The sequence below is a fragment of the Protobothrops mucrosquamatus genome, unplaced genomic scaffold (assembly GCF_001527695.2).
Source record: "Protobothrops mucrosquamatus isolate PMUCROS unplaced genomic scaffold, P.Mucros_1.0 scaffold605, whole genome shotgun sequence".
NCBI classification, from domain to species: Eukaryota; Metazoa; Chordata; class Lepidosauria; order Squamata; family Viperidae; genus Protobothrops; species Protobothrops mucrosquamatus.
Window position 1 is genome coordinate 715,482 of NW_015386903.1, and position 11,437 is coordinate 726,918.

An 11,437-nucleotide genomic window follows, 5' to 3' on the forward strand; every position below is an offset into this window, starting at 1 on the left:
TTCATGACTCGTGGACTTCAACTCCCAGAATTCCTGAGCCAGCATGAGGAAAACTTTGTCCCCTTCATGACTCGTGGACTTCAACTTCCAGAATTCCTGAGCCAGCATGGCTCAGCTTGGAAACCTCTCCCTTTCCCCTCAGCACGGCTGGCTCAGGAATTCTGGGAGTTGAAGTCCACGAGTCATCAAAGAGCCAAGGTTGCCTACCCCTGAACTAGCCCATCGTGGCAATTTCTCCTTTGTCTCCTTTGATCTTCTTGGTCAGAAGCACTGTGTTGATAAGTATCCAGATTATCAATCACTGTTATCCACTTGTTTCCTAAGAAAAGATATCCAAAGTTTGGGCAATCTAGATATTGCCCCAAGGCTTGACAGCCCATTCAAGTGATTTGCACAAATATGGGGTGATGAAGATTCAGCTCCTCCTCTCTTTTTGGTCTGTTTCCTTTTCTAGGCTTGAAGAACCAAACAGATGTCTGGTTTGTGTTCCTTCCTGTTGCTCCAATCAAGACAAAAGCACCTGCCATTTTGACTTTGGCTGGTCTACTGATAACTCTGGGGTTACTGACTCTGTTCCTGTTGGGCCACCTGTTAGTCTTTCATATTTATCTCAGTAGGTACCCCTTTCTTCTGGTTTTCCTCCTCACTTCAATTAAACTGTGCATTTCCTTCCTCATACATACATCTGTACACTTTCACATACTTGGTGGGAATGCGGCTAGAAGCATTTTGTCTTGAGTGAAATTTCTGTGCAATTATGTAAGATTAAATAAGGTGAAGCCCAACATACCCGAAAAGCAATGAAGACAGTGATTTGGCTAGACCAGTGATGGCGAACCTTTTGGAGACCCGAGTGCCCAAACTACAACCCAAAACCCACTTATGCATCGTCGGTTGCCGGGTGGGTGTGGCCCATTGGCTGAGTGTGGCCATTTGGGTGGGCGTGGCCCATTGGGTGGGCGTGGCTGCGGTGGTAACGGCAGACTGGGTGGGACTAAAAAGTTCAATCAATCAATTCCAACTTTGCGAGATCTTTTTTTTTCCCCGCGAGAAGTTGAAATTGACTGATTGATTGAACCTTTTTTTTTTTTTTTTGCACACAGTGGCAGAGGCCTAAAGCAAAAAGGTTTTATAAAACCCAGCTGAAGGCCTAGGACTGGGGCGACGGTGCGCGTGCCCACAGAGAGGGCTCTGAGTGCTGCCTCTGGCACCCGTGCCATAGCTTCGCCACCACTGGGCTAGGCCATTGTATCCAACTGGATTACTGTACTTCAGTTACATATCTGCAAACATTACTTGTCTGAGCTGGAGGTAATGGTTACGTAACCATTTCTGATTTAACAGGGACTGTAGTATAACCTCGTTCATTAATAATCAGCAAATCACTGATTTAGATAAAAGTCTTTTTATTCCCCCTCCAAAGCACCGTTTTGAGCTCTTCCATCATAGCGTCTTAATTCATGTCTTGTTCTCGGGATTTTGAAGTGAATTAATTTTCGCTCCTTCTCTTTAGTGTGGCACCGGATGACCACCTATGAATATATTGTCCAGCAGCGTCCCCCTCAAGAAATGAAGGATCCAGAGAAGCAGCCGGAATTCTACCCTCCCCCACCAAGGCCCATTCAGGTAAGGCTGCAGCTTTTGTTTAAATAAAAGGTGTATTTCTGACACACCCAGAATGCAACGCATTCATAATACTTCCGTCGAACATCGCTTTCATTTTGTTACCTGTAAAGTCTGGAGCTTATGTATTTTCCCACTGTAGGAGATAGGGTGGGACTTACAGACTTTATGCTGTTGTTATAGCAATAGCAATGGTACTTACTCACAGTGTATACCGCTTCACAGTGCTTTACAGCCCTCTCTAAGCAGTTTACAGAGTCAGCCTATTGCCCCCCCCCCCCCAACAATCTGGGTCCTCATTTTACCGACCTCGGAAGGATGGAAGGCCGAGTCAACCTTGAGCTGGTGAGAATCGAACTGCTGGCAGTCAGCAGAATTAGTCTGCAATACTACATTCTAACCACTGCGTCACCATGCTCTAGTGCATTATGAGAGCTGGTGCAAGAAGATAATCATTATTTTTTTTTATATTATAGTAAAACTATTGTGCAATCCTAGTATCTATAGAGACAATTCCCTTGAATTGATCCATCCTAATTAAATCTCAGAACAGCACAATGTCTTTTCTTGGAAATCAAATTGGTTATATGGCCTAAGAAAGTAATCCAGTTATTTGGACGTGCTGAGATCTTCAGCACCCAAAGAGGGCCCATATCTGGGCTGGCTCGTTCTGTTTGTTAGGTGAACAGTTGGATAAACCAGCCTAACAGCTGAATGCAAATACTTGATACATAAGCAAAGCTACCCTACCTAAGCTAAAACTGAATTGCTAAACTGAGTGATTTGTGATAGCAGAATGTATTAAGCACTTGATATTGTTACTCCTTCCTCAAACATTCCATTTTTATCAAGTGAAATAGAAACAGTAAACAGCGCAGTACTTTGTTTCCAGAAGCACAGAGATAGCATGCGTGGACTTTGCTACACCCTAGAATATCCTTGTAGCAACATACTAAAGGCTGAGATTTAGGAACTGGCTCAGGGTCTCCTCGTGATCTGCATCACCCACTGTGTATTTAAGCCATGTTTTCCACAGTCCAAGGCCAACACAATAATCATCATATCTTTCTAGCTGTTTTGAAGATCACGTGCAAATATGAGGCTGCTATGGTTTAAACCAGGGGTAGTCAACCTTGGCTCTTTTATGACTCGTGGACTTCAATTCCCAGAATTCCTGAGCCAGCTTGGCAAAGGTTGACTACCCCTGATTTAAACTGAGGCTTCTTTAAATTATGGGATGCGTCTCCTTGGGGTCAGGAACAATTTGAAGGGAGGGAGGTCAATTGTTTTTTCAACCGTCTGATCAGGCTTGTCTAGGCAATGCTCCTGATTTTTTGTCTGTGCAAAGGCTGCAGCAGGCCATTACTAAAATAGCTTGTTTGTTTTAGGATATGCAATTTTATGCAGGGAGTCTTGGATATACCAACCCTGAGGTGCAGGTGGAGAACTCATCAGGATTACCATCTGGGAGAGAGTAAGTAGAATGAAAGCAAAGTTAAGATTTCCCTGAATTTGTTACAGTGGGCGATGTGTTTTGAAATTGACAGTAAAGTTTATATTAAATATAATTTTCTACGCTTCTTAGCAATCACACAGCTTTCTTAACAGTAAATAGAAATGTGAATCTATATCTCTGTTTGGCTTTTGTTGATAAGAAGAGGTAATAAAACCAAATCAGCAGCAACACTAAGAGTAGAATTCAGCAGAAAATAATAGCAATAAAAACAACATTAAATGTCATAACAAAGCAACGTTAAATAATACTGAGTGGCCTAAATTCTGCAAAAAAAAAAAAAGGGATTTTATGTGGCCTCGTTCATAATTGATAATGTTTAGGGCGAAATCAGGAGTGGCCAGCCCACAATCTCTCCACCATTTTTTCTTTGGCTCACATACTTACTCCCAGTGCTTTTTTTTTGTAAAAAAAAAAAAAAAAAAAAAAAGGTGCCGGAACTCACACACGTCATACGACCCACCTTGCCTACCCTACAAGGTTCCATCCAAAAAAGGTGCCGGAACTCCGTTCTGGGCGTTCTATGACAAAAAAAAGCCCTGCTTACTCCATTGGCCAATGGATCTTCCTCCTTCGTTAGCCGGTTCAAAAAAGCAACATAGTTGAGAAGGAAGACAATTGGGAAACCAGCATTTTTAAAAATTAGGATGATCCGTATAGTAATAGCAACGGGAAGTCGGTTATTTGTACCAAAATTTTAACCCTCCCCAACTGGGCAATCTTACATAAGCAAGACCTGTGCAGACTTTACACCTTGAACTGTGATCAAGATAAATACAGTTTATGGGAAGTGTGATGGGATTTTCCCACATTCGTTTTTTAAACGGAGTCCCTGTGAGTATTTTGCAACACTTCTGAGATGTCTCCTCATTGGGCTAAGTTGCTATTTATGAACTGAGCCAGGGGTCCCCAGCCCCCGGTCCGTGGACCAGTACCGGTCCGCAGCATGCCAGCAACCGGTCCGCACAAACAAGCAAAGCCCCATCATGTGAGATGCAGGCAGCACACAAAACCACGCACCCTCCAGGCCGCGGAAAAACTTCTGTCCATGGAACCGGTCCCTGGTGCCCAAAAGATGGGGGACCTCTGAACTGAGCTATCAGCTGACTTGCCCATTGTCCCTTCATTGGTACCTTTCTCTGCTCTTCATTCTTTTCCCAGCCCCTCTACAATGACTCACATCAGGCTACTTGGGAGGAAGCAACTCATGGCTGCTAGGTGTTCAAATAAACTAATAATGTCAGGCCATCTTTATGGTCTAGACATGGAAGCTTTTCAGCTTGACTGGTATGTGAAGAAGAGTCAATGCCTTGTCTTCTGTTTCAGCCTACCCAAGTTTTGTATCCGCAGTGATGGCATAGACAGCAAGACCATGCCCTCTTCTGAACTTCCAGATTTGCAGTCTGGAGACCAGCGACAGGTAAGAGTTGTGTAACCGAAGCTGCTGTTTGTCGCTCAGCCTTTCTTATGGTCCAACTTTCACATCCATACATTGCAACTGGGAAAACCATGGCCTTGACTCTACGCACTTTTGTTGTATCTAGTGTAGTAATATTGATCCTAAATGAGTGCCACTTTGCTTTATTGTGCAGCTTCAGAAGAAGAAGAAGAGGAAGAAGCGGAAGAAGTTGCAGAAGGTTTCCTCCTCTGTGTTGGAAGAAAACTCCAAGGTGATACTTGCCCCGTGGACCTCTCTTCCAGTTTTACAGTCAGGTAAGATCGGCAGCCCAGAAATTCCATCCTAAAGGTCTCATGGGACCCCTTTCTGCCTAGCGAGAATCCTGGAGATTTAAATATAAAGCTGCCAAATGACTTGTGAATAGCCAAGTATTTCTAACAGCTTCACGTAGTAAAGGTACAAAACTTGTTAACTTTTCCCTGGCTCCTTGCTGCCGCTTGCATGATCTCCCACAAGCCCCATTGCTGTAAAAGGAGAGAAGTAACCATTTCTGCTACCCTCTCCTTCCCTTGTTTTCAGAATCGTCCATCGCCACCGCCCCTTCTTCAACCTCCTCATCTTCCAGCCTCCGCCCCCTGGCACCAGCCGGCCCTCCTAAAGCCGTCGTGCCCACCGGCAGCCCCGGCCCAGTCCAAGCTGCAGGTCCTCCAGCTGATTATCACTCCGAGTCAGCAGAGTCCATGGAGGAGATCCCTGTGGCTCAGACCCGTCTGGGGAGCAGTGCCAAAAGCGGAGCTTCCAACAGCGGCACTCGGCGTCTTCCTTTTCCCGCAGCCTCCTCGAAGGGCGCAGGGGAGAAGCACCGAAATGCTGCAGGGCACGGCCCCAAAAGCAGGAACTCTCAGCCAGCCCGGGCCCAGCCAGCCGAAGAGCTGGAACTGTCTCCGAAGGTCCCGGCTGTGTTTGTGAGCAGAAGTAGCGGGGAGCCTCCCGTCCCCAATCTCTGGTCTGGCGAGACGCCGTCTGAACCTTCTCACAGAAAATGTTCCAGCAAAAGGCACGTCGACGATCAGAAGTACCACGTTTGGGAGTCAGGCACCACCAGTTCGACAGCAGCCTAGACGCCTGGTGGCCTAAGAGCTCTAACAGCCGAGAGAGAAGCAATAGTGTGTGGCCTGCTCACTCTCCCAAATATATTGGTGTTCATGGATTGAATCTCGAGTGATCTGTCTTGCTCTCTGGAGCAGGCTGGTATTTTGCTTATTATTCATGCCTTGTCTTCACGGGGAAAACGGGGCAGTTCCTTTCCCGTGGTAGTTCACGAAGATAAATCATTTGCCTCTGGAGGGCAGCCAAAGGGTAGAGTTAGCAGTCTCCTTTACAGGCATACCCGGGGTTTGAAGATGAGCTTTGCAGATGCTTAGATTTATAACCTGAGGTCTTTTTTATTAGACCTCAACAAAGCAGGCCTGCTTCCCCGGAGTTCTTTGGGAGAGCCAAAAGGAGCTCTATTCTATCCCCTAAGCCAGGGGAAGGCAACCTTGGCTCTTTTTATGACTCGTGGACTTCGACTCCCAGAATTCCTGAGCCAGCGTGGCTCAGCTTGGAAACCTCTCCCTTTCCCCTCAGCGTGACTGGCTCAGGAATTCTGGGAGTTGAAGTCCACGAGTCATAAAAAGAGCCACGGTTGCCTACCCCTGGCCTAAGGCCTGTATTTCTCAACCTTGGCCACTCGGAGATGGGTGGACTTCAACTCCCAGAATTCCTGAGCCAGTCACGCTGAGGGGAAAGGGAGAGGTTTCCAAGCTGAGCCATGCTGGCTCAGGGAATTCTGGGAGTTGAAGTCCACCAGTCATAAAAGAGCCAAGGTTGCCTACCCTTGCCCTAAGCCAGAGTAGGGAGTCGGAAAGAGTACTCCTCCTCCTTTGTGCTTCCCTCTGGGAAACGTTTACTCTGTGCTTGTGTCTGAAAGGCAGACACCAAAGGCGTTGTTTCCGCTTAGCCCTTTCTCTTTTCTCTGCTGCTTATTCTTGCCTTGCAATGCAACCTCACGTTTGGGGTTTTTTTTTAAAGGCTGGTGCGGAGCACTTGCATACATGTGGAGAGATCCGAGCCAGTTTCTTCATGTGGGCAACTTCCCTTGAGAACCTCTTCCGTGGTAACCCAAAACTCTTGAATGCATGATGGATCTTGGGTAAGGAGATCCATCCTAAGACATCTCTGGCAGATCTGGGAGCCAGGAATGCAACAAGGCAGTTGTCTGTTTCAGGGCTCCTTGGATATTTCGGGGGCCTTATTTTTTTTACTTTTAGGGAGGGACCCTGCTTGGTATCCCAAAAGTTCCAGGTTCTTCTCTTACGTCTAGTTAAAAAGGATTAAATAGCAATCGGCGGGAAAGACCTTTGCCTGAGACTCTGAAGCCACGTCTGGTCGAGAATAGAAGACTAGATGGACAAGTGACCTGGCCTAATAGAAGGTAGCTTCCAACATTCATTTAGCAATATTATGGAGCGCTTTGAACAGCTCTGTTCTCAATAAATATTTTTTCTATGCTCTTTGCTAAATGCTTCTCCTTTTTCTTTTTCCCCTGCCCTGCATTTGCTGAAACAAGAAGCAGTTTTGTCAGGATGACCCAATTTGTTAGCTCCTGAGCCTAGCATTTCATGTGTGTAACTCATGACATACTTATTTTGTGGGTGGAAGATCAGGACACTTTTCAGCTGATCAAGCTCTACCTCTATAACGATTCTGACAGATCAGTGTTTCTCAGCCTTGGCAGCTTGAAAATGTCTGGACGTCAACTCCCAGGCTTCCTCAGCCAGTCATGTGCATGTTTTGGATGTAGGCATCAGTTTTACTACCCTGGGGTTTTGAGCAAAAGGATCCTACTGTTGGAAAAACTCTCTCTCTGTGTGCTTTCTGGAGAGTTACTACTGCATGTCAGAATAGGTTTTGTCAAATCGTTACAAAGGCAGGATTTCACAGAATCGGTATAATAGAAATAACCCCCACAACCGAAGCTGATTAACGGCTGAAAATGATTGTAATGCAGGACCTGTATGGATGCAGACTGATATTTTAAGTATGCAGACTGTTAGCCACCAAAACAGAGGAATGCTCTTGACGGTCAATCTTGCAGCATTTGGCAGCATTGATATAAACCGCTCTGCAATCCATACCCTTCTGTTCAAGCAGGGGTCATTTAAGGCTTAAAAGCAGCCAAGCTATGAATGAGATGGGTAACTTTATGTTTGAGACAATGGATAGTTAAGATGGGTGGGGAATGGTTTTCGGCAAGAAAATGAGGTGGCAGATCATCTCTTCAGAGCTCTTGGGAGCAAGATAGAAATCCAATCCCAGACTCTTCCTGCAACTAGCTATGCCTTCAGTGACAGTGTCCACATGGGTAATTTATTGAACCTGGTCTGTGCTGGCTCTTTCCTTTGGCTTCTAGAGGGCATAATCCGAATCGTTGTGCGACACACTTTTGGTATGATTGGCTTGCATTAATCTGGGTAGCCATGGTGCCTGCATACTCTTGGCACCAGAGGCTACAGGGATAGATCTGAAGTGACACCAGCGGGCTTGTGATCCTGGAATGTATAGTCTGCTCTGGTTGCTGGGCTGCTGCTGCTGGAATAACTTTGACGTTTTTTAGGAGAGCAGTTATTACACATATAGTCCCAGAACAGAGAAACTCAAGTTTTAATACCTGAAGAAACATAGTAGAGAAGAAATATTCCCCAGCTTGCTCCAAGCAGTGTACCATTCAGAAAAATGCCACTGGAAACTTGAGATGGCAATGTCTTGGGTTGTTAGGGTTCTGTAGCCTTGTTATTGTCCTGTTGTGCGACTTTTGTTGAGCTTATAGCCTGTGATTGCAGTCAGCGGAACCAGCTCGGGGTCTCATTTCTGCCCTCCTGCTGTGCTCAGCTGCCAAGCAGAATCCAGCAGCTGCCCCAAATGGCTATACGATGCCAGTTGGGTATCCCACAGAAGCGACTGTCTTTTAAGGTCCCTGCTCAGTGTGTTCCTTTCCTTCACACTAGCTAGCCTTGCTTCAAGAATTCTTTTCCGTGACTTGGTGAAGTGTCTTCTTCCAGTGACTTCATCCATCCATCCATCCATCCATTCATTCTAGATAACTTATATTACTGCCTACACACTCACAGCGACTCCAGGCGGCGTACAGAGAATAAAAACACAATGTAGAAAAATAATTAAAAAAAATAGTAAAATAATAATGAAGTACAGGTAGTCCTCGACTTACAACAGTTCTTGGTGTCCGTTCAAAGTTACAATGTGAAAAAGAGTGACCGATGACCCCTTTTCCACACTTTTGACCTTTGCAGCATCCCCGTGGTCAATGTGATTTACATTCGGATGCTTGGCAACTGACTCGTATTTACGACGGTCGCGGCGTCCCGGGGTCACGCGATCCCCTTGGGCGACCTTCCGACAAGCGAAGTCAATGGGGGAAGCCATACGCACTTTACAGCCACGTTACTAAATTAACAACTGCAATGGTTCACTTAACACTGTGACAAGAAAGATTCATGAAGTGGGGCAACATAAATTTTGGGCTCAACTGTGGTTGTAAATTGAGGACTGCCTGTAATAAACCACCCACCCCCTCGGCGACAACACACACTCAAATCAACCCTTTAATGGGCTCCATCCCTCTCTGGATTCCCCAGGCCCACTGGCAAAACCACGTCCTCAGGGTCTGATTTCTGGAGGGATAATGTTCCAGAGGGGCAGGAGCCACCACGGAGAAGGCCCTTTTTCTGGGTCCCACCAGGTGCATCTCCTTAGGGGACGGGACCCGCAACATTCCCTCGCTCTTGTAGTTTTCGCTTTGAAATACCTCGCCTGGTCTTGGTAGCTCAGCATGGTTGGGACTAGTTAATTCCAGCTCTCCCAGCCGAGATGGGAAATGTTTAAAAATCCTTTAAAAAAAACACAAAAAAACAGTGGCCAACCATTTCTGAAACACTGCCAAGCACATTGCAGTTGACTTGAGGGCATCTTCGCTTTGATTTCCGCAGCGGCTTGCCCTTGTGATAAGTGGGGATTTTCCTCTCTGCCTCCCCCCCCCTTACGGACTTTAGGACTGTGGGTTTCCATCAGCTGACAGGGCGAAACAATGAATAGAAAACACACACACAGCCTTTAAGTAACAAGTGTGGTCATCGTCAGCCTTGGGCGCTCCCCGTGCCATTTTCTTTCACGTGGAACAAGGAAGCTGTGTTTGTTGTCTTTAGTTAGTTTGTATTTCAGTATCAGGCAGCATTGTGGCAAATATCGGCACCGCCTCTGAGCTTTCTTTGTCCTCCTCCCAATTATCAGGATGTTTCTGACCAGCATTTCCAACAAAGCCTGGGCACGATGCATTTGGAGAACCCCATGCACACATCGGGATGGTTCCCTCCACAGGATTTCTCGTATCTGGTATTTTCCATTCTTGACGAGTCAGTCGCGATGACACGTTTTCTGCCTATAGTTCCAAAAGGAGAAATTGTGTTGATACCAGTCAGTCAATGCACAAAATTATTCAGGGAGGGGGGAGGCAGCTTTGAGGCACTGGGTTCTGCAGTTTGGCCCAGAATATCCCAAGCTGTATGGTTTATATGGCCTTCACCCTAACAGAGCCTGACTTTCAGCAGGTTTGGGATTTGATGGATAGCATAGTAGAAAGTGGCAGTGACAAGAATTGAGCTTTCCTTGAAGAAGATTTGATGGTTATGTGAAACAGCACTTGTACAAGAGATTTGAGTCACGCGTTGGCCACTGTGAGAAGAAACTGCTGGACTGAATGGGCCAGGAATCTAACACAGTTGGGCACTGCTCATGTTCCTGGGGATTATGGATGCTTCTAAGGTTATCTGGTCCCTGCATCCTGGCTGTCCAAAAGCAATTAATGCTATATAAGAAACATCTATCTTCTTAGAATGCTTTTACTGTTAACGCAGAATTCTCACAGTGCGCTTTCCAAATTGCTAATTGGTTGGGTTGGGCTACTTCAGGGACTATAAACAGCTGGCAGTAGTACAAGCGATTCCTTTCAGATTGTTGACAGGCGCTGTACTTACCCAAGTTTTACTACCTTGTTTTAAGAAAGTGGACCTCTCCTGAAATAGAAAGGATATAGAGTTTTAGGCGTGTTGTAGCACGTCCAGATAATGGGAATGCAACATTCAGCACCGTGATAATCATGCAATATCTTATTTAGTTGCTGTGGTTACTGGATTTTATATATATTGCACAAGTCTCCTCAGGTTATATATATATTGCACAAGTCTCCTAAGCCATTGTGTTTTGTAGCAACAGCAGGTGATCTAGAGGATGCTGCCAAATAAGAGCCCAGAATGGGTGGCCCTGTACAATGTGAGGCTACAGCTTCTATAATACTTAACCAGTTCCAAGACCAGCTGGAATCAACAGGGGTTTGGTGTCCAAGTTGTCAGAAATCCTTAATTAACACAGGCTCATCGCTTCTGATTCTCAGTCCTAGTTGGAGGAGGTCCAGCTCTTACTCAGATCCTGCTCGGAGCAACCTGCAAAAGGAGACCATTGGGTCACAGAATGACTAGCCCTGAAAATCCGGGGGGGGGTGTGTGTGTGGAGGTCCTTCAGCATGTTTCTATTGTGCAACTGAAGAAAAAAAACCCATTTGCTTGTAGCTTATTCTACCAATTGAGCTGTGATGAATGTGGTTCTAAGTCCAACGCATTGATGAGCAATTCAATTAAGAGAATGGCTTTCAGGGCGGCGTAAACCGGCCACGTCCTCTCAAAGGTCAGCTTGTCAGCCAAGAAGAAAAACGGAAGACTGGCCAAGCTATTTGAACATGGACTTGGCTCAACTTGTCAGCCAGATGTGTGGAGGAAGAAAAGATGAGA

General features: G+C 45.9%; 1 protein-coding gene across 1 annotated transcript in view; it reads left to right on the plus strand.

Annotated features, from left to right (window-relative positions):
* The window catches only part of ZDHHC1 (zinc finger DHHC-type containing 1), a 10,995-nt gene extending 5,115 nt beyond the window's left edge, over positions 1-5,880 (plus strand). The window contains exons 5-10 of the mRNA XM_015817546.1: positions 455-613; positions 1,514-1,626; positions 3,012-3,097; positions 4,463-4,556; positions 4,729-4,849; positions 5,115-5,880. Of these exons, the coding sequence (XP_015673032.1) occupies positions 455-613; positions 1,514-1,626; positions 3,012-3,097; positions 4,463-4,556; positions 4,729-4,849; positions 5,115-5,656 (1,115 nt within the window). The 3' untranslated portion in view covers positions 5,657-5,880. The remainder of the gene's footprint in view (positions 1-454; positions 614-1,513; positions 1,627-3,011; positions 3,098-4,462; positions 4,557-4,728; positions 4,850-5,114) is intronic.
* Positions 5,881-11,437: the final 5,557 nt, after the last annotated feature.